This window comes from Sarcophilus harrisii, chromosome 5 (genome assembly GCF_902635505.1).
Source record: "Sarcophilus harrisii chromosome 5, mSarHar1.11, whole genome shotgun sequence".
Lineage (NCBI taxonomy): Eukaryota > Metazoa > Chordata > Mammalia > Dasyuromorphia > Dasyuridae > Sarcophilus > Sarcophilus harrisii.
The window spans coordinates 25,260,049-25,278,354 of record NC_045430.1 but is presented as its reverse complement, the minus strand read 5'-3'; the positions used below and the strand labels follow the sequence as shown (position 1 = coordinate 25,278,354).

The window sequence follows — 18,306 nt, the reverse complement described above, 5'->3', positions numbered from 1 at the left end:
GAAAACCTGAGTTCAATTGTGGCCTCAGACCCTTACTAGTTGTGTGTTCCTTGGCAAGTCACTTAACCCTGATTGCCTCAAAAAAAAAAAAAAAAAAAGGAAGTTTTTAACAAGCAAGTAGCAATGTATTTATTCTTTGCATTTGTAGTATTTAAAATAGCATGCTTAAATTCTTAACTTATTGACTTTTATTTCTTATTTTTCACTTTACATAGTTGTAGATAAGCAATTTGGGGGGAAGGGGGCTCTAGGGAAAGCTTCCTCTTTAAGAATTCATGTTCATTTCTATGTCACCATAAACTCTGGGTATAGAACTTTAGTGGAAAACTTACAGATAGTACTTTTTGAGCAGTTGACACCCTGGAGATGTTGACCAAAAATGATCTACCTAAGAATTGAAAATGATAGCACTTTCCCAGTTTCAAATTTTTTCATAAGAAATCATCTTAATAATTATAGATTTAGCTACAGAAAGTGTCCAATCACTTAATTTTATAATTGAGGAAACTGAAATCCAGAGATCATTCAGATAGATTTCAGAAGTGAAATTTTATTCTAAATTCTGATTCCAGATCCATATATCTTATTAAGTATATAGGCGTTCAGTAATTTACTCATAAATAGGCATTTTCTGAAATAGATATCCATTAACATATAAATATTTGATAGGGATTTGTGTTATTATCCCACTTCTTTTGTAAAGTGTTCCAAATTCATTCTTACCCACACTAGTTTTATGCATCTCTGAACTTATACCATTTATTTCTGTAATGTTTATTTGGCACTTTCAAAATACTAAATTGTTATATCTCTTAGATTGATGTTTAAGTTTTGTTTAGTTTTTCACATGTATATTACCTCCTCTCCCTGAAGATAATGAAAACTGAGGCCTGTGCTTTTTTTGTCTATTTATGTCTAATATTCCACTTAGAACCTAGTACTTAATAATAGATATTTGATTTTATTGAGGAAATTCTAGTTATTTGTTGTAAGTTACAACATCTTTTAAGGTCAAAATTTATGCTATGTTTATATTCCCTTGTGCTATATCTTATTGTTCAATTTAGTTAGCATTTGATTAAATGCCTAAATGACACTGTGCTAAGTCCTCTGAATACACAGACAAAATCAAAACAGCACTCACCCTCAAGGAGCTCCTTTGGGAGTCAGGCAAGTTGGGGTGTAGTGGTAGGAGGTATTGGATCATTTAATAAGTAAGTATAAGAAGTGGCACTTAAGCTAAGTTAATTGATTTTTTTTTTTATTTTATTTTTTTTTTTATTTAATAGCCTTTTATTTACAGGATATATACATGGGTAACTTTACAGCATTAACAATTGCCAAACCTCTTGTTCCAATTTTTCACCTCTTACCCCCCCACCCCCTCCCCTAAATGGCAGGATGACCAGTAGATGTTAAATATATTAAAATATAACTTAGATACACAATAAGTATACATGACCAAAACATTATTTTGCTGTACAAAAAGAATCAGACTCTGAATTATTGTACAATTATAACCTAAGTTAATTGAGAAAGATCCAGCAGAAGTGATTGAAGACTGTGACTGAAATGTATTGGAAAACATAGGATAGAGGTAGAACTTTGTGATGCCATTGGTAACTCCTGTTGAGGAACTTCCTTAATCATTGGGGGAGCCTCAGAGAAGTTCTGGGGCCTTGAAGTACACATGGCCAGTCTGTGGTCAATGTTACAACTTAAACCCAAGTCTTCTTCCCTTAAAGCTACTTTGTTTCTTTTCTTCTGGAAAATTTAATTTCCTTAAAATCTCTAGTATGCTAATACATTACTTCCAAAGATGAAATATTTCAGAATGTTTTATAGACGCCTTTACTCAAGTCTCAAAAATATATTATATGTGTAGTAGGATTACACAATTTTGACAGAAATGCTTGCCAAAAATGGGTTCCTGTTTTTAAATGAGAATTCATTTGACTTGTATTTAAAATCAAATGAATATCACTGAGTTTCAGTCCAAAATTTTTATTTGAATAGTTTTCAAAAGCAAAAACCATGTTAGTGCATGCCCTCAACCTTAACATACTAATCTATCTTTTGTATTCCCAGCATTTAACATTGTGGCTGCTACATAGTATGCACTTAATAAATTTTTATTGTTGGATTGTTATTCTTTGGCAACAAATATTTAAAATCAAATGAATATCACTTTGAATTTCAGTCCAAAAATTTATTTTAGTAATATTTTAAAATAAAATTATTATTTTATGGAGGAATTGTGAGCAGCTTGGTAACTCCCTTGACTATTTCAGTTCATAACCTGTCGTTAATTTAGCTTTTAAGATTTTCTAGGCACAAAGAGGCTAAAGTGACTTACCCATGGTTATCTAAGCTAGTGTCAGAGACTGAATTTGAATTTAGGATTTTGTATGTCTGATTGTAATCTATGTCCATCATGTCATACTACCTCTTGCTTTACATAAATGTATGCTTAAAATTTTGTTAGTAGGAAAAGCATTTTAACTTAAATGTCAAGATTTCAGTATTTAATCTCTGCCATTCTTCTAGTCTTTAACATCTGCTACTGTCCAGTTGTAGGGCATGTAAAATAATACTGTCAGACAGATTTTAATATCCTCTTTTTAAATTTGTGTTGCAGAATAACATTACCACTTATCTATAATTCAACTTCTTAATATATATTTAACTATTTAAACCTCACTGTATTTTCACAACTAGTTTTTAACTGCCTTGTATTTGCTAGAAATTGTGGTAAAAGAATTGGAAGTAAAATCAGAAATGAAACCTTCAAGCTGATTTCAAGGAGCTGCCAGCCTACTTCATGGAGGGCACCAATGGTGTTTTTTGTAAAAAGAATTAAGTTAAAGAGCCGGAACACTTTGTATTTTCTCAGTTAAGCATATGACTTGACCAAGTTATTTTTAAGCTACCTCTTAGGGCTATGGAAAGGTAAGACTGAAAGATTTCATAAGGTGGGCTTGTTCCCTTTCATTGGATCACATGACACTTCACACCCTACTTCGGCCACTTTCCTGGTGCTGTCATCTCAACCTTTTAAGGCTGCATATTGATGTATAGAGTCAATGGAGTATGGAAAGAAGATCAGTAATTCTTCCTGTGATGTTTACTGACGCTAATTAGGAAAGACAGTTAACCTTCCCAGGTCTCAGTTTCTTTACCTGTCAGATAAGGGGGTTGGACTTGATGGTCTTTGAGGTCCCTTCCAGCTCCAGATCTGTGGTTCAGTGGAATCATTGATGAATTTTGTGTTCACTTTTCACTGAAGATGTGGTCTGCTGTCCAGAAACAGTTTAATTGGAAACCTTTTGCTTCCTCCTCATTTTCATAGAGGATAAGATGGTAACCTATTTGCCCTTTTGAAAACAGTACTGTTTGTCATGTTTCTAATCATTTGGCATCACACTTTAGTTATCTTGAAAATAATTCCTCTGCCTTTAAAATTGTTTTGCTTTAAATAGATTTCTAGAATAGTATTAAAAGTTTATGGCAAAAGAATCTGGGGATTTTAGTGCATGTTGGGTCAGCATTGTGATGTGGCATCCAAAACAATGAATCCGGTGTTTTTTTTGTTTTTAATATTTTGTTTTCCCAAATACATGCAAAGATAGTTTTTAACATTCATCTTTGTAAAACTTTGTTCGAAATTTTTCTCCATCCCTCTTCCTTCCTCCTTCCCCAAGACAGCAAGCAAAATGATATGGGTTATTCTTCTAAGGAAGAAGAATGTTATTCTTTTATTTTTTTTTTTTATTTTTTTTTTTTTAATTTAATAGCCTTTTATTTACAGGATATATACATGGGTAACTTTACAGCATTAACAATTGCCAAACCTCTTGTTCCAATTTTTCACCTCTTACCCCCCCACCCCCTCCCCTAAATGGCAGGATGACCAGTAGATGTTAAATATATTAAAATATAACTTAGATACATAATAATTATACATGACCAAAACATTATTTTGCTGTACAAAAAGAATCAGACTCTGAATTATTGTGAATGTTATTCTTTTAAACATATTTCCATGTTCATTACGCTGTGCAAGGAAAATCAGATCAAAAGGGTAAAAAGTGAAGCAAACAAACAACAAAAAAATGAAAATACTATGCTTTGATTCACAATCAGTCTCCATAGTTCTCTTTCTGGATATGGATAGCACTTGACATCACAAGTCTTGGAATTGTCCCGAATCCCCTCATTGTTGAAAAGAGCCACGTCCATCACAGTTGATCATCACATAATCTTCTTGTTGCTGTGTACAATGCTCTCTTGATTCTGCTCACTCCATTCAACATCAGTTCATGTAAATCTTTCCAGACTTTTCTGAAATCGGCCTTAAAAAAAAAATGATATTCCATTAACATTCATAAACCCTAACTTATTTGACCATTCCCCAACTGAGGGGAATCCACTCAATTTCCACTTACAAAAGGGCTGCCACAAACTTTTTTGCACATATGGGTCCTATCCCCCTTTTTATGGTCTTTTTGGTGCTGCTGGACCAAGGGTATGCTCAATTTTTTAGTCAGTTGGCCATAGTGCCCAAATTATTCTCCAGATCATTTCACGACTTCACTAACAATGCCCAATGAATCCAGTCTTGAGATACTTTAGGTCAGTTTGCAGAAGTCAAGTCAGGAGCCCTCTAAAAAGTCTGCCTTGATCAGAACCCATAGAGAATATAGTTTTCATTTCTGTGCACCATTATTTGAAGTGGACATAGATAAAAGGGAGTCTAGAGCAGAGTAGACAGGATAGATAGATAAGGACCTCTGACTTCCAACATATGAAGTTTACTTGATAAGTTTAAGCAGGTAATTTGGTAAATTTAGGCAGGAGAAGATTTAAGGAGTTTGTGAGCTTAGGGATTGGAATTGTTTTTATTTACCTTCATGGACAAAAGCAGAAATTGGTGGTAGTTGCAGAAAGGCAGATTTTAGGGAAAAATTGTTTAAAAAACAAAAAACAACTCTTAACAGAGCTCTCTCTACACAAGCCAAATGAGCTATATTAGGTGATACTGGCTTTCCCTAGATTGGCAGTCTTTGAGCAGAAATGAATGAATGTCAAGTATGTTACAGTGGATAATCCTGTTGGATTAGATAACCTGTAAAATTTAAGTGATTCTTGATTATCCCCTTCTTATTATTTTTTTTTTTGGGGGGGGGATCAGAGATCAAATTTGACTCAAGTCCACCTGTCTTCACAGCTGGGGCCATTGTCCCATCTAGCTCTCCCAACTTTACCCTTTTTAGATCCTTTGGGATGAAATGTATTCATTTGTTATCAAGAATAAAAATAAATATATATAGAAATATTGCAAATTTATACTTGCCCCTTCCAACTTAAGCTAACAATATTTTTAGCATGATAAAGTTCTTTTCACTTTACCTTATTTTTCAATTAATAAATATTTGTTTACTCTCCCACTTCCTTTTCCCCAATATAAAAAAAAATTCTTGTAATGCATATGCAAAGATAAGTAAAACAAGTTACTGTAGCATTACCCATATCCAAAAGTGAATGCCTCTTTTTCCATCTTAAATTTTTGGTAAGATCTTGGGTTTCTGTGATTTATCTTCCTTCTCACCTTTACTATTCTGGGAAAATATTTTGCTCACATTTCTGTTTTTCAGTCTATATTCTAATTTTTTTTTTTTTTTTTTTTGCCTTTCTCTGTCCTGTTCTCTCAAAAAAAAAAAGTTTGTAGACTGACACAGGATAAAGGTTCTTTACCCTGCCTCATTGTAGTGATTTCCTTTTTCTTTTTTTTTTTCTTTGATCTAAATTTTTATTTTTTTATTATAGCTTTTTATTTACAAAATATATGCATGAGCAATTTTTCAGCATTGACAATTGCCAAACCTTTTGTTCCAACTTTTCCCCTCCTTCCCCCCCACCCCTTCCCCCAGATGGCAGGTTGACCAATACATGTTAACTATGTTAAAGTATAAGTTAAATACAATATATGTATACATGTCCATACAGTTATTTTGCCGTACAAAAAGAATCGGACTTTGAAGTAGTGTACAATTAGCCTGTGAAGGAAATAAAAAAAAATGATTTCCTTTTTCTTAACTAAACTTCTGGAAGAAATGGTGGAAATCAATGGCACTTTGTTGTCCTGTGTGCATTTCTGATTTTTTTCAAAATTGGCAGTTTGTTTCAATTGTACAGTGTCTTCATGTCTTTTTCCGTGATTGCCAACAGTTAAATCAGTGTTTATAGATGGTGTGAAAACTTTGTGGTCTTTGCCTCCTTTGTCCACTGCCTTCCTTTCCACTACTGTTCCTGCAGAGCAGAATAGCTTCAGGACCATCTGGTACTTTTCTTTGTTTCATGGGTTTGCCAAGGTCAAAAAATTCCTAATCCAGTGTCTATTGGCTTTCTCTTTCTGAAGTAGTCTGGGCCTTTGATAGCAGATAGTCTCTCATTGGGACTGTGGAGAATCAATAATTTATTTTTTGTTCTACTAGAGGCTAGATTTTTACAGAATGAGGTGGCAGTGGACTCTTTGTTACTTGTATGTACTGAACTTGAACTTTTTAAAAACAGTGCTATTTTTATTTTGGTTCATAATTTAGAGGTGGAAAAGGTTTGAATTTTTTCTTTTTTGTAAGATGGTTATTATGTTATATGTCTTTTTGTGATTCATAGCATATGTTGTAAACAAAGTATAAAGTGCCAGCTGGTTTGGTTTTATTGTTTTAAAATTTACTGTTTATGGCTTCTGTTCAGTTTTAATTTAGAGAAGTGAATCTTGGTTTGAAAATAAAGGATTAGAATGACTTGTATGTAATTTTAAGAATTAGTTATATTAGGTTCTGTGATGATAGTTCATCCCTTAAGTAGTTACTGGTGGTGATTAAAATTTATATTTCAAAATTGCTAAGTTCAGTCCACATTCTGAAATGTAATTTTCATTTTACCTTAGTAGCAGTTTATCTTTTCTTCTAACATCTATTCTCTTTTTATAGTTGCCTTATGTATCTGAATTAATAGCAGATATTTGTGGAGAACAACTTATATGTATAGTTATATATATACTGCAATGTTATCTTAAGTACCTAGCAGAGCAATTAAGTTCTGGAAGGAGATCATTATTAAGATAGTTGTAAAGAGAAATGTTTCTGTTAAGTAGTCAAAATTTATTTTAGTAACAAATTACAATTTGAGAATTAGCAATTGTAGATATAAATAGTTATAGTTGTATTCATAAAAGTAGGGAAAAATTCAAGTTGTTACTTATTCCAAAATCAGAGATACTGAGGTTTTGCTAAAGGATCATGTTAAAAGTATTTTTAGGTAGAATGAAAGTAAACTAGGTAAAATTCTTATAAAAAAATTGAAGCATTTGAGGTCTTTTTTGCAACATTTTAAATCAATTTTTTTCTTATATTTTTTTTTTCTTCTGGAAGCTCATCACTTAAATTTTGGAACAATTCAATATTTTATTTTTAGATTTTTAATAGCATTTTTGTATTACTGTCATCCCCCATGAAATTGATGGTTTTAAAGACTGAATAAAATGAGTAAGACTTACACAGTAAGTGCTTCCATGTACATGGTAACTGTCATTTTATGTAGATTCAGTAGATATATTTGATGGATAACTACAACATTTCACCTCTGGTAATTCTTCCTTTTCCTTCTCTAGTTTACCATGTTCCACATCTGGTAAATGAGATTTTAATTTCATGTGAACTTTGGAAAAGCTGCTTTTGAAGGATGTAACTTCTCATGAGTGGTCTTTAAATGTTTGATACCTTTGGATTTTTACACTATATTCATTTATTGAAACCATCTCTTCTCACAAAGAAAAACAATTAAGTTAAACCATATTTAAGAATGTGCATGCATTTAAGACACAGTGCATTTATCTGTGTCCTATATTCCTCCATCTCATAGCTTAGCAAATTATGTATTTCATCTGTGTTCAATGGGATTGAGATTGGTCACAGCAATTTGTTTTTCTGTCTCTTCGTGTTGTGTAAAAATCTTTGTGAATAGTCTCCTAGTTCTGCTCATTTCTCCTTACATCTGTTCATGCGAGTCTTTTTCTTCGAGTTACTCATTTTAAAAAAAAAAAAATTGTACATTAATATTTCACTATATTTGCTTACTACAGCTCAGTTAATCCCCTCTTCTAGTAAAGCTATTAGGTTTTCAGCTTTGTGTTGTTACAGATAGTTTGGTCTATGTTTTGTCTTTGTATTTTACTTTTTTGAAATAGTATGGCCAGTAGAGATTCCCCAAAATTGAACAGTTGAGTGATTTCTCTAGCCTAATTTCAAATCATGGCTCAGAAGAATTGAACTAAAGCACAGCTACAATAACTGTATTCGTGTACCCAGTTTTCTACTGTTCCTCCAGCATTGACTCTTTGTATCATTTTTCATTTTTGTCATGTGTCAAGTAAAACTTGTTTTGATTTACATTTCTCTTAGTGATTTGGAAGATTTTTTTCCCCATACAGTTGCTGATGGTTTGCCTTTTGAAAAATATTTGTTCAAATCATTTGACCACTTTTCTTTCTATGACTTTTCTGTACGATCTTGATTGCAATTAAAATTTGGAAAATTTATTTTCCAGGCTTATGTTTTTACTTACCAAGGACATATGACTGGGTTCTTTTTCTTGTTATAAACTTCTATAGTTTTTATGTATGTGTATTGTATTTTACATGAAATAAAACCTTTGGGTGTTGAACTTTTTACAAACATCATGGTTAATCTCTGAGAATTAAGGCTCTTCTTTTGCATACTGTTGCAATTTTCAAAGCATTTTTTTCCCTTTCATTATATATTTAGGTAAATAGAATTGCAAAACATTGCAACAATGGAGTCCATGCTGAATAAATTGAAGAGTACAGTTACAAAAGTAACAGCTGATGTCACCAGTGCAGTAATGGGAAATCCTGTCACCAGAGAATTCGATGTTGGTCGACATGTTGCCAGTGGTGGCAATGGGCTAGCTTGGAAGATTTTCAATGGCACAAAAAAGTCAACTAAACAGGTAAGCTTGAAATGAAAGCTAGTAATAAAAATTGTGTTTAAGATACCAATTTGTGCCTTTTATCTTAAGAAATACTATCAGGTAAACCATGTTATTTTTGTTGTTTTGATCTACTTACTTGCAGATTTTTCTGTGTCATACCAACCTACAGTTTAATTTTATTTGTCTTATGAGATAGGCATATGTTAACAAAACTAAGATATATCTTGTAATATGAAGACTTTGTATTAGAAGAAGTGAGGTTCTGCCCCTTTAGCTTACTTTCCTGATTTAATGATGTGTTATGGCAAAATTATTTGTTGAATTTTTTATAATTAGCTGTGACTTTGGCTTCACTTACTGACTAACATTTTTCTCTCTTGAGTAAATGCAAAATTCTATATGATTTTCTCTTTTTTGTTATTGGACAGATTTTATTTGTACCTTATTTGAATGTAAAAATTGTATAATATAAGGATTAGTATGTTTTGGAATAGTTAATGAATCCATTGTTTTAAAATGAGGTTTTCATTAAAAAAATTTTTTTGGGGTAAGCATTTCTAGCTGTTTGAGACAGGTTTAGATTACCTTACTAAATATCAGTGGATAAGTGTTAGAATTTTGTAGAAATGTGAGTGCTGTCACTTTTTGATAGTTTTTTTGAGAGGCATTGACATGGACTAGTGTACTCTTCAAGTTAATAATGCTTGAGATATATATTTGGTAAATTTACATTTTATTTTTTCAAAAAATTAATTTCACTTCCCCCTAAAAAAGAAAACCTAAATCCTCCTAACAGATATGCACAAACTAACAAAACAAATTTCTCTTGTGTTGACCACATCTCCCAAATTACGTTTAATACATAGTCTTAAAATATTATTAGCTAGCATCTTTTTACTTTCCCATAAATACAAAGCACATGTGGTAAGGTTTGGAATAGATGACTGTATTGTGCATAGTTATCCTTTGCTTTTTAATTTAACTTTTTTGTGAACAGTTATGCTTATGATTAAGAATGAATTGCAAAAGAACAGGGAGCCAGGCTTTTGGCTAATTTAAATACAAAATTAATTTTGGTAACAGGGTAAATATTGTTATTAATATATAGGGCCTGATTGAAAAGTAGTTGGTGGGTGGCTTTTATTTTTGATAGGGAATCATGAATTTTTTTTTGAGTGATTGTTATAAAGCTGATGGTATTAAAGCTATCCAAATAGACGTAATATTTTAGTTTTAGAAATTATTAGAATAATAATCTGATATAGTTTAGGAAATAAGGAGCCATAGGTTTTTATCTCGGGCAAGTCATTCAGGCTCATTCTGATTTTGTTTGTTTTAATCTGGAAAAGGAAAAGGCTTGAAAATTTTTCCATCTGTAAAGGGCTGTTTGTCAACATAGTTTACACCCCGCCCCCCATTAATATTATTTTGGTTTTTCCTAATTACATGTAAAAGTAGTTTTCAGCAGTTTTATAAAGTTTTGAGTTTTAATTTTTTTTTCCCTTTCCAAGACAGCAAACAATTTTACATAGGTTATACATATATGATTATATTAAACATATTTCCACATTATATTGTAACACAGCTTTTAATCTTTATAAATTTAATCTTTATAAATAAATCTTTATAATCTTTATAAAATTTATAAATTATAAGTTTAATCTTTATAAATTATAAATTTATAAAATTTATAAATATAAATCTTTATAAATTATAATCTTTATAAATGCTATCTTTTCCTCCTCACACACACCCCTGTCCCCCATCTTTCAGTATCTCTGCATAGGGGTTTCATAGGTATCAACTGAAATATAAAATAAAATTTTTACTCATGAGAAAGTAACTTACTATATAATCAAGGAGAATTTACCTTACAGTCAGTGGTTAGTTTTTAATCTTGCTTATATTTGTTTTCATCACTACTTTTTTAAATGTCTGAGGTCCAGAATCCATATCAGGAATTTATTAAAAGGATATTTAATCATTTTGTCTTTTAAAATGTCTGATGTAACTTGTCGTTTTTTTCTATCTAGCTTAATAATTATCCCATTCAAAGAATGGCTTATTTAGCCATGGATTACGTTAAAAAAAATCACTACTTAATTTATAAAATTATAAGTCTCAAAAGCATAAAAGCACACTCACACAGGTTATTGATTTCTTTCATTGAAAAGATAGTTGCTCCTGTGAGATATCTTGATGTAATGGATAGAAAGTTGACCTTGGAGTTAGAAAGACTCATGTCCACATTGTTCTTCTGATATGTGCTGACCATGAAACTCGCCTTGGGTTGAGCCCTCTATGCCACAGACAGCTCTTGAAGACTATAAATTGATAAACTCGATAATGATCTACATTGAAGTTTTTTATTTCCTCCTCATTTAATTTTAAGTTGCTTCACAAGGAGTTCCTGGAACCAAAGATGATCTTAAAGATTCATTTCTAAAAAGACTCCTTCACAATTCGTTCCTGAAATACTGGTGTCGTATTTACTGGAGGTGGTGGTGGTAGAGAAATGATGCTAAACTTAAAAATTCTTTAAAAAAAAAAAAAAAAAAAAAAAAAAAAAAAAGGCGTGATCTTCTTCAACAATGAAGATAATCCAAATCAGTTCCAATAGAGCAGCAATGAACTGAACCAGCTACACCCAGGGAAAGAGCTCTGGGAGATGACTATGAACCACTACATAGAATTCCCAATCCCTCTATTTTTGTCCGCTTGCATTTTTATTTCCTTCACAGGCTAATTGTACACTATTTCAATGTCCAACTCTTTTTATACAGCATAAAAACTGTTTGGACATGTATACATATATTGTATTTAACTTATACTTTAACATATTTAATATGTATTGGTCAACCTGCCATCTGGGGGAAGGGGTGGGGAAAGGAGGGAAAAAGTTGGAACAAAAGGATTTGCAACTGTCAATGCTGAAAAATTACCCATGCATATATCTTGTAAATAAAAAGCTATAATTAAAAAAAAATGCATTTGAATATAATTGCTGCAATATATTAAGGAATGGAACCTCCCTGATTTGCAGATGTTGAGTTATGAGTGCATTATATACCAGGGGGTCAATCAAAGCCTGTTCCTCCACCCCACCAAATGGAATTAGGAAATATTTAACAAAGTCAAAATAGCAAACAGAGATAATATTAATTTGTGGTTTTCTAAGTCAATTTGCATTCTCTATTTGTTTTGTTTTGTTTTGTTTTTTGCTTAAGCTCCTCTACCTCTGTACCTCAGTGATTTTCATTTAGCTCATAGGCAGTTAACCGAGAGGGGATATTAGCACAGTCAGAAATACATAGATCAGTTTATTTTAGGCACTTAAAAATTTTCTTATCTCATTGAATGGAGAGGCAAATAAGAAGATATAGGGGAAAAAAATAAGAAATAAAGAATAAGGAAAAAAATGTCTGATCAGTGCTTCATCATGAAGAAACAATGAACATCATGTCTTTTACACTTTCCCTCTTTTCCATTCAATATCATATACATATATTGATGGCTTCTTGTTGCTATAGAAACATGTTAAATTTGACATCAATTTTGCAGTGGAAGATTGAATGTTTGATGGAAAATTCTTGTCTACTTGGCTTAAAGAGATGAAAGGATTTTTTTTTAAATAAAAAAATAAATAATCTGTTCTTTGTATAATATTGAAATAGCCTTACAATCTAAATTAATATATTGTTAATCTCACATAGCAAGTTAAATTCAAGTGCTCCCCTGTCCCATTTATCTTCTCCTCAAAGATCTCTCTTATTTATATAGTTTTAGAAATGGTTGAAAAGGGTAGGGTATCTTACCCCAAAAAAATGCAGAGCAAAAGAAAAATCATCATGTGTGTGAAGAGAGTGAATTGGATTCTGCAGCATATTTAAAAAGGCTAAGTGATTATTGGTGTGCTGGGTTCTTTCCAAGCTAGTTATTTCTAGCTTTTTAGCATCTTTGTTTTACTTATAGTTTTCATGTGTAGATTGGTGGGGTGGGGAGAGTGTGTGAAAGGAATAACTAGAAAAGATTTCATGCTGCCATTAAGATTGATTTTTCAGTCAGATGGAAAGAAGGGTACACTTGTAAGCCCCTACATAGGAGTCATGATTTGTATGGGTTTCTTTTGATTTTTTTTTAAATCAATTTCCTCTGTTCTTCCTTACATTTGGTCATTTTTACTGAGAACATTTCATTTTGAATAATTAATAAAGTTATAATGAATCATAGTTGTTAGGACTACAGAAATAAAATTGCTCATAAAAGATTGCAGTTGTAAGAATGTTTTTTTATTTTTTTATTTTTTTTTTTATTTAATAGCCTTTTATTTACAGGATATATACATGGGTAACTTTACAGCATTAACAATTGCCAAACCTCTTGTTCCAATTTTTCACCTCTTACCCCCCACCCCCTCCCCTAAATGGCAGGATGACCAGTAGATGTTAAATATATTAAAATATAACTTAGATACACAATAAGTATACATGACCAAAACATTATTTTGCTGTACAAAAAGAATCAGACTCTGAATTATTGTACAATTAGCTTGTGAAGGAAATCAAAAATGCAGGTGTGCATAAATATAGGGATTGGGAATTCAATGTAATGGTTTTTAGTCATCTCCCAGAGAAGAATGTTTTTTTATGCAACTTCTTTATATAGAGTTAGCAGTGAACATTTTTTAAAAATTTGGAATAAATTTTTTCAATAAAAAAAAATTAAAAGTTGAAATGGAATTTTCTTTGACTTATTTCATTGGCATTTTCAGCTAATGATGTTAGATATGTCCTGGCAGCAGAGACTACTTAATGTGAACCTCAGTTATTCTTAAATTGAAACCTAGTCTGTTTTGTAGTTTTCTTATTTGTATAACTTTAAGAAAAACATTATTTTGTAACTTGATTTCTAGGGAATATTTAGAGAGTTAAATAATGACTTAGAATGTTATGACTTTTTCTTTGAGAATAGAAGTTCAGATATATTTCGTTTTTGTTGAAATGAAATATATTCAAAGAACTGTCTTGCCTATCTTTGTTTTTCCAGTGAGTAGCAGAATGCCTGGAACATAGAAAGCTCTTAATTTAAAGTAAATTTATTAATTGATCAATAGTAAATTAGGCTAGGAACACAAGTATTTTCGTTACAGCAGTGTCACAAATTCATTTATTAGTATAGCATATACTTTTTAGTCTGGGATTATAAGCTATGGTAGCCTAACATTTTCCAGGAGTTTTTTTTTTTTTTTTTTTTTTTTGTTTGTTTGTTTGTTTAAACAAATTATGTTTTGAGATGTTTCCTTATCTCAAATGAGCATTCACTGTGAAAAAAGCTTTAAGCTTCCAACTTGTTTTAAAAACTCTATTTAGGTTTATCTAGGCAATTGATTTCTTTACATTTATCTTTTTTTTCAGTGAGTATGTCTTTTTCTCTCTTTTTCCCCTATTGGGAATTAAAAAAAAAAAAAAAAGAAAAAACCCTTATAATATGCTTAGTCAAGCAAAATAAATTTGTTTTGGCTATATATGTATACTTAAGTTTGTGTATATACACAAATGTATTTAACACATGGATCTTATATAAATGTGTGTGCATATATATATATATATAAAGGACACATAGAAGTATATAATGTGTGTGCACATATGTGCATATATATCATATAAATATATAAAGACACAGATGTATATAATTCTGCTTTATGTCAGAACAACGTAGCATATGTCATTGATCAGTAGGAATTATGGTTGGTTCTTGGGCTCAAAGTTCTTAAGACTTTTAAAGTTGTATGCATCGTGTTGTTAACATATAAATTGATCTGAGTCTTTTCATTATAGTCTGCATCAATTCATACAAATATTCCTGGGTATCTCTCAAATGGTCTTTTTGTACATTCTTACAATATAGCATTATTCTATTTTATTCATTTACCCTAATTTGTGCAGCCATTTCTCAAGTACTCCCTCAATTTTTAGTTTTTTTTGCCACCACAAAAAAAGCTTTTAATACAGTTGGGTTCTCTCCTTAGTCACTTTGGAGGATAGGCCTAGTAGTTGTATTATACAATTTTTGGGAACTTTTTGGGTTAGTGCCAAATTGCTTTCTAAAAAAGTTGATCTAATTCACAGCTCTACTGTAGAGATATTAATGTGTATATATTTAAACAGTCCCTCCAACATTTTTTTAAATCAGCTTTGCCAATATGATGAGTATGAGTAGGCAAGTTTTGCAAGCTTGTAGAGAGAAGGATGTTTTTGATTGTATTTGCAATTTGTAGGTATATGTACTTAAGGGGGACACAAATAAGTTCAGATGTAGGTTGGAAATATTTGTTTTGTAGTTCCAGCTTCTGATGTGAATTTGAACAGGCAATTTTACTTTACTTTTCCATATCCCAGTTTCAAATGGGTATTTTATTACCCTAATAAAAATATTAGAGATAGTGATAGTACTGGAACATTGATTTAATTGGTTATTGATGAGTCCTCAAATGAGGAATTCCTTCCAATTGTACAAGTTGACACTCTCCAAAACTGTCAAACATCTGCATTATAACCTGATATTTCAAAGTTTACACTGAATCAGATGAAAGCCCAGTCACCCACTTGGAAGAGTGTAAATTGTAAAGAACCAGTGAAATATTTTGAGATCATAACATTATGCAAATTTACAGGTTATATGTATGGGTAACTTTACAGCATTAACAATTGCCAAACCTCTTGTTCCAATTTTTCACCTCTTACCCCCTCCCCCCCTCCTCCAGATGGCAGGATGACCAGTAGATGTTAAATATATTAAAATATAAATTAGATACACAATAATTATACATGACCAAACCCTTATTTTGCTATACAAAAAGAATCAGACTCTGAAATATTGTACAATTAGCTTGTGAAGGAAATAAAAAATGCAGGTGGGCATAAATATAGGGATTGGGAATTCAATGTAATGGTTTTTAGTCATCTCCCAGAGTTCTTTCTCTGGGCGTAGCTGGTTCAGTTCATTACTGCTCCATTGGAAATGATTTGGTTGATCTCATTGCTGAGGATGGCCAGGTCCATCAGAACTGGTCATCATATAGTATTGTTGTTGAAGTATAGAATGATCTCCTGGTCCTGCTCATTTCACTCAGCATCAGTTCATGTAAGTCTCTCCAGGCCTTTCTGAAATCATCCTGTTGGTCATTTCTTACAGAACAATAATAAGGAATAGGTATTAACCCCCGAGGTAGAGTGCTACCTCTGACACATACCCTCTATCCTGTTGTGTAATTGGGATCAAATCACTTACTGCTCTTTTTGCCCCAGGCAACTCTGTAAGATCGTATTGATGTAGAGAGTTCCCACATTAGGAGTTTTCTATACTAGTGAAATCAGAGTTTTGAATTCTTCATCCAATAAAGTCACTCTTAAGTTATTTTATACTATTAGAAGATTTCAATTTTGCTGCTTTTCATGTAGCACTGTTCCGAAGATCAAAGTGACAGGTATATAGTCTTCTCTTCATGTGATAATGTCATGAATTTTTGTGACTCTCGGACATTGTTACAGGATATAATTTTAAGTTAGACAACTTAAATTTTTTAAAAAGATAATTATCAAAGTATGTTTCTGAGAACATTTTTGTGTTCCTGATGAGTTTGCTTTTACCTCGATCATTTCAGTTATGTCCAACTCTTCGTTACCCCATTTGGGGTTTTCTTGGCAGAAATACTAGAGTAGTTTGCCATTTCCTTTTCCAGCTCATTTTGCAAATGAAAAAAGAGGTAAACAGGATGAAATGACATGCCCAGGGTCACACAACTAGTAAGTTTCTGAGGCCAAATTTGAACTTAGGAAGATGAGTCTCCTGGACTCCAGGCTAAGCATTGTGTCACCTAACTGCCTTTATAGTGCTTCTCTCTCTCTCTCTCTCTCTCTCTCTCTCTCTCTCTCTCTCTCTCTCATTTTAAAAATTGTGTTTATTATAAATTACCAAAATTTACAAGCTAGTGTTACATGTCTATTTTTGGAGTTGACCTTTTTCTTTCTCTTAGAAAAAAGGAGTACTTCAAAGTTATTCTGATAGGCACATCAGTTCCTATTACTGTGATTGTCTTTAGGGATTTTATAGCTCTCTGTAGTCCATATTGTTTAATATGATAATTATGGGTATTTAGTGGAAAAATTGTTCTGCAATAAGCATTTGATTGCAAATCATGTTTTATATATGATATCACATGTAGAGTTGGACATAGTCCCTACCATGGCAGAATCCAAATTCTTTTTTCAAGCATTCCTGTTTGTGGATGTTGCCTTGCTAATATTGTTTAATGAACTATACACATAAATATATTATACTTTTTTGGTATTAAAGGAAAACATGTTGTGAAGCATAATAATAATGTGCTGAAGCAAAGCAGTTAAGTCAGAAATGGCCAGTTTTGATACTATCCATGCAAACTATTTCTAGTAATATTAAGGTATATAGCAGAATTCTTTGAAAAGAGATTAACTGAATTGCTTTGTCACTTGACTGCTATCTGATTATAGGCCTTGAATATGTTTTACTAATGTTGTGCCTAATTGTCTTGTACACTGTACCATATTGCCTCATGAGATGCCAACCCTGTTCACTAAAAACACCTTCTATGTAGCTTACTAATTACAAGTAATTAAGTAATGTTGCCTGGCCAGACGTTTCAAAATCTGTTACAGTTGGTTGATTACCTGCCACTTTTAAAGTATAACTAATTTTCTAGGAAAGATTTCTATTAGGTTTTGAAAAATATTTCTCATGGTAATTTAAAAAGACAAGTTTGTTGAAATATTAAAAGTAGAACAACACCTAGGTACATTTTGTTAATTGAACTTTCTAGCTGTGGGTCCTTAGGAGATTTAATTTTTCTCAGTATCTCATGTTCCTCATCTGTAAAACCGGTATAATAGTTACCTCACAGGGTTGTCATGAAGAAGATGCAAAATCATAGGGCAATCTGTCTAATTGTCTTGTCAATTTATAGCTATCCCTGCCATTGTTCATATACTAAGTAAATAGGAGGGGGAGAAGGAAGGAGAGGGGAAGAAGGGTAGAGAAGGAGAGAGAGGAAAGAAGGAAGAGAGAGATTGAGATTTTTTTGAGGGGATTAAAAGAGTACATTTCAGACACAGGAGACAGATAATAGGGATTTGTTTTGAAATATGGACTAACCCAGTTATTTATCTACTCCGTTTGAAATGTACGCTTTTATCCCCTCTGCCTCTTATAATGTCTGGCTTCCTTTAGGACTTACTTGAGATCTTCTCATTTGAG

The 18,306-nt window shown here is 32.0% G+C and overlaps 1 protein-coding gene across 3 annotated transcripts in view; it reads left to right on the top strand.

Annotated features, from left to right (window-relative positions):
- The window catches only part of SCYL2 (SCY1 like pseudokinase 2), a 61,866-nt gene that overhangs the window by 6,339 nt on the left and 37,221 nt on the right, over nucleotides 1–18,306 (top strand). For all 3 annotated transcript variants that reach the window (XM_031939589.1, XM_031939587.1, XM_031939588.1), the window contains exon 2: nucleotides 8,829–9,033. In XM_031939589.1, the coding sequence (XP_031795449.1) occupies nucleotides 8,857–9,033 (177 nt within the window). In that variant the 5' untranslated portion in view covers nucleotides 8,829–8,856. The remainder of the gene's footprint in view (nucleotides 1–8,828; nucleotides 9,034–18,306) is intronic.